Source organism: Octopus bimaculoides, chromosome 13 (assembly GCF_001194135.2).
Source record: "Octopus bimaculoides isolate UCB-OBI-ISO-001 chromosome 13, ASM119413v2, whole genome shotgun sequence".
Taxonomy (NCBI): Eukaryota; Metazoa; Mollusca; class Cephalopoda; order Octopoda; family Octopodidae; genus Octopus; species Octopus bimaculoides.
Window position 1 is genome coordinate 55,508,494 of NC_068993.1, and position 4,203 is coordinate 55,512,696.

General features: G+C 34.1%; 2 protein-coding genes across 7 annotated transcripts in view; one reads left to right on the forward strand and one right to left on the reverse strand.

The window, feature by feature from the left end:
* The window catches only part of LOC106881549 (dynein axonemal intermediate chain 4), a 28,895-nt gene extending 27,759 nt beyond the window's left edge, over positions 1 to 1,136 (reverse strand). The window contains exon 1 of the mRNA XM_014931977.2: positions 971 to 1,136. The gene's annotated coding sequence lies outside the window, so the exon portion shown is untranslated. The remainder of the gene's footprint in view (positions 1 to 970) is intronic.
* Positions 1,137 to 1,436: 300 nt separating this feature from the next.
* LOC106881566 (mesoderm induction early response protein 3) overlaps positions 1,437 to 4,203 on the forward strand; it is a 42,463-nt gene continuing 39,696 nt past the window's right edge. For all 6 annotated transcript variants that reach the window (XM_052972499.1, XM_052972496.1, XM_052972495.1 and 3 more), the window contains exons 1-2: positions 1,437 to 1,483; positions 1,796 to 1,823. In XM_052972499.1, the coding sequence (XP_052828459.1) occupies positions 1,463 to 1,483; positions 1,796 to 1,823 (49 nt within the window). In that variant the 5' untranslated portion in view covers positions 1,437 to 1,462. The remainder of the gene's footprint in view (positions 1,484 to 1,795; positions 1,824 to 4,203) is intronic.

A 4,203-nucleotide genomic window follows, 5' to 3' on the forward strand; every position in this document is an offset into this window, starting at 1 on the left:
TATACATTTTATCTTTTACTTGTTTCAGTCATTTAACTGTGGCCATACTGGGGTACCACCTTGAAGAACTTTTAGTTGAATGATGAATCCACTCTAGTACTTATTATTTGTTTTTTTTTTTTTGTAAGCCTGGTACTTATTCTAATGGTAAGTACCAGGTACTTATTTAGAGCCAGTCCATCGGCACTGGCAACAATCTTGCTCGAATGTCTTTTCACGTGCCACTGGCACAAGTGCCAGGGAGGCGACCGCTTATTTGCACAAACATTTCACATACAGTAGAAGATACTCACACACTGAGTCAATTAAATATTATAGTTTCTCTTCTCTCATAAATCTGATCTAATGATTTAATGGATTGCTTCAGAGTTGAACTTATAGCAATACATAATCCATGAAATATTCTTGTCTGATTTTGGATCTTACTTTTTCATATCAGAGTAGAAAGCCCTGCAAAACTCTTGGAACTGCCCCTCCTCCTTTAACTTACAAAAAAGAAAAATGAGTCTTCATGATTATTGCTATCTCTGAGATGATTAGGAGAACTGTAAGATATTGGTACTAATTTATAATCATGAACACAAAAATTGCCTGCAGACTACATGAAGATGTCTTTCATTAAAAATTTATACTAGTTTTTAATGTTGAATGTCATAAAAATTGTCATAATCCTGCCAATGCTAGATAAATGAAGTTTCATAATTTTTTTTATTGGTCATCCATATAAGAGAGATTTCAAATTTATTCTATATTTTTATATTAAATTTACCTCCCTAACACTTGGAAAACTTCAGACCATTTTATGAGGGAAATAAAATTTTAAGACAATTATTCTTAGGACTAAGAGCAGACTTAAAGGAAACTTTATTCAAATGTTAAATATCAGAAAAAGTGAAAATATCTTGGTTGCTTCTCCTAAAACTGAGAATGATTATTCTTAAAATTCTAATAAAATCTCTAATGAACATACCGGTTTTGGTGAGTTTTCGTCGATTTTTGCTCCATCTTGGGCAACTAAATGAGAAGGGAAATATTTTTGGTCTGAGTAGAAGTTATTTAATGAAAAAATTTGAAGCTTGTTGGTTGTTTGCTTAAGTAGAGAAATCTTGTAGAAATATCTTGTAGACAAGAGTTGCTATGAGATACGCAGTGCGTGATCACAAGTCAATTCTGATTGGTCGACAGTAATTTCATGTGTGCCGTTCAATTATCCTGTTTTCATCTAAATTCCTGGGTTATTTATTCAAATAAACGATACTGCCATTGAACTTGAGATGAAAGAATTTTTTCAGTACTTTAAATTTGAGAAATTTTACCATATTTTTAACGATAATATAACATTAGAGGTTCTATTAAGCAAACTACTCGACCAATGAAATCATCCGTCTTAGCGAAGTTTGGAAAGTCCCTCCATTTTGTAAGCCTCAATCTGAATCGTAGTTTACCTAGCCCATAATTTATAATGAAAATGGCGGAAGGCAACGTTAGTATTCAATGATGTTTGTTGGAATTTCTCACTTTTAACCTTAAAAGTTTATCTAATTTCACTCAAATTCCCTTCAACGATCCCTAAAAGCCTTACACGTTTTTCAATCTGCTTAAAAGGCGCTTTGGGGGAATATGAATCCAACTAAATCGAATAATCTCTAGTGGGATTCTTGGTTCTAGCCACTGCTTTGACATTGACTGAGAATCGTCCACTTTTAAGTTTAGTGCTTGCTCTAGCTTTGCTTTATTTTGACACTTTTCACAAGTCGATGTTTTCTCCACTGAATTGTTTTTCGTTTCATTTCAGCTCGGTGGCAGCGATTCAAGCAGCCCAGGTAAGTTGTAATTTGTTACTTCGACGGAGATAAGTTTAGCGTAAATCGTATGCAAATTAGGTCACTGCCTACCTCCACCTCTCTGGCAAGTGGCAAAATTGGATGTCGTGCTTTTTTTTTTCTTCTGCTTTTTAGTTTACATTCTACATTAGAATGGGCAGAACCTTTTTTTTTTCCTCCCTGAAATACTTTTTTATTTACACCTTTTAGACTCGACGCCTCTAATAATTCGATTCTTTTAGGCCCCTGAAAATCGTGTGGAATTTGGCGGTGTTTATTTTTCTCCGTTTCTCTCACTAGTTTTTCCGTCTCTGCCAGGGAGGGTCTCACTCTGTAGTTTTTCTAACATAAGATATACCTTCTGCTCTTTTTCTTTTCGTTTCCAATGTTTCCTTTAAACTGGCTTTATGTGGATCTATTTCATATAACGATCGATGCTTTTTACTTTCCATTTATCTCTACTCTTATCTCGGCAGTCAGTTCTCGCCACTTCAGGCCATTGTCAGATGTAGATAGACTTATATATAAACATATTATCCGAGTGATTATTTCCTTCTTTATCATGGGACATCCTGAACTATCTCTACCCACCAAACTGGCGCCTAATCTTTCATACCACGTACACCAACTTCTCCCTACTTTCTAACATCATATCCACACACTTCAGATCGGCAGAAATAAACAGCCAAGCTCCCTAAACTTAGATTTATTACCATTCTCTACATATATTTTCACTCTTTTCAATTTATATAAATTTAATCAGTAAGATACGCAGTTTTTCCTCCTTCCATTTAGCGCTGCAGATTGAGTAAGCTGCTTGGTGAAAGGGCTCATACATGGAACCCTGTAGAATAAAGGGGTTCTCTAAAAATTGAACACATGTGACTTGTATAAACACAACTTTTACTTCCTCTTAATTAATATATACAATGGCTATTTATTGCCACCGTTCTCTGATTAGACATTCATTATTCTCCTTTTCGTAATATTCAGTTTTCTGTTGGAGATTTCCACGTGTAAATATTTATAATTAAGGGGACATAGTGGCGCGCACTCCCTAATATTTTCCCTCCCAACTTTCCAAGGCGGGTGGGACAGGGGAAGAAGTGCTTTATGTGGTTGCTTGTATATTTTCAATCTCGTTTCTTTCAACTCTGCCCCAATATTTTTTTTCACACACCTCTTTCGCTCTTCGCCGCTTTTTCATTACATTTCATGTTTAACAAACCCGATTCAACTTTTTTTTACATTTCTGTAATACCTTTTTTTTTTAATTTCGTGGATCTCTATCCGTGATGATGATGGTTGTGTGTATATATATCTATCTATATATATATATTTAATTTCACGATCCTACATAACTCCGTTATTGTTGTTTTTCCTCTCCTGGTATGAGGTGTGATATTAACATTTATGTTTATTGTTCGACATAAGATTTCAGTTCTTAGGAATATTCTCCCACCTGCATTGTAGAAGTCTTTAGGAAAGGCATGAATTTCACAACTCTTCGTGTTTATATCTGTGGCTTCTGAAAACCTACGACTTCGTGTGCAAGTCATCACTAATTCAACTTCCTCCTTAGTTGTAATTGTTGTTCTTTCCTAAACAGAGGAGCCCGCCTACTCTTCCACAGAACCTATTGTTGACATATATCGCGTGTTACATAGGGAAACATGGGTTTCCCTCTTCTATAATTTTAGATTTTTTTTTTCTTCTTTCATGCAAAATTTCCATACAAAGTTACAATTCGGAATACATTTCTGCGATTAAATCTAATATTTATTTATGGAAGCATTTGACTAACTCTGTGTGTGTTTGTAATAAGCGTATAAGCATGTTAAATTTAAAGACGTTAATTCTAATCATTACTTCGCTTTATCTAATTAAGTCTTTTTCCTTTTTAGAATATTAACGTAATTTAGTTATGTATATGAATGTGTTTATAGATTTGATTGGGTTCTATTTAATATATATATATATATATATATATACACGCACATTCAATACATCCTCATCAAATCTATATACACATCCGGCATACTGTTGGTGATAAACATTAGTTTGTTTTATGTATTTATGGTTACCTTTTACTATCTAAGCTCTTAATAAATTTTAGTTATAATTTCTCAAGATGTCTTTTTGGCAAACCCTTCTGATATTAGCCATAATAATGTGTCTCTTATTTTCGGAATAACTTCGCTATCCACACTACAAAACCAAGTTTTTAATAACTGAATTTGACTGATTTTTAAGTGGTTTCTTCTGCCGCTATTGTTGACGCTTTCTAACACTGCACAACCATTGTCGTGTTTTGTCTCTTAACGAAATTGTTTTGGTTGTGTCGCCTATTCACACGTGGCTGGAACAATCTGAAAACTAT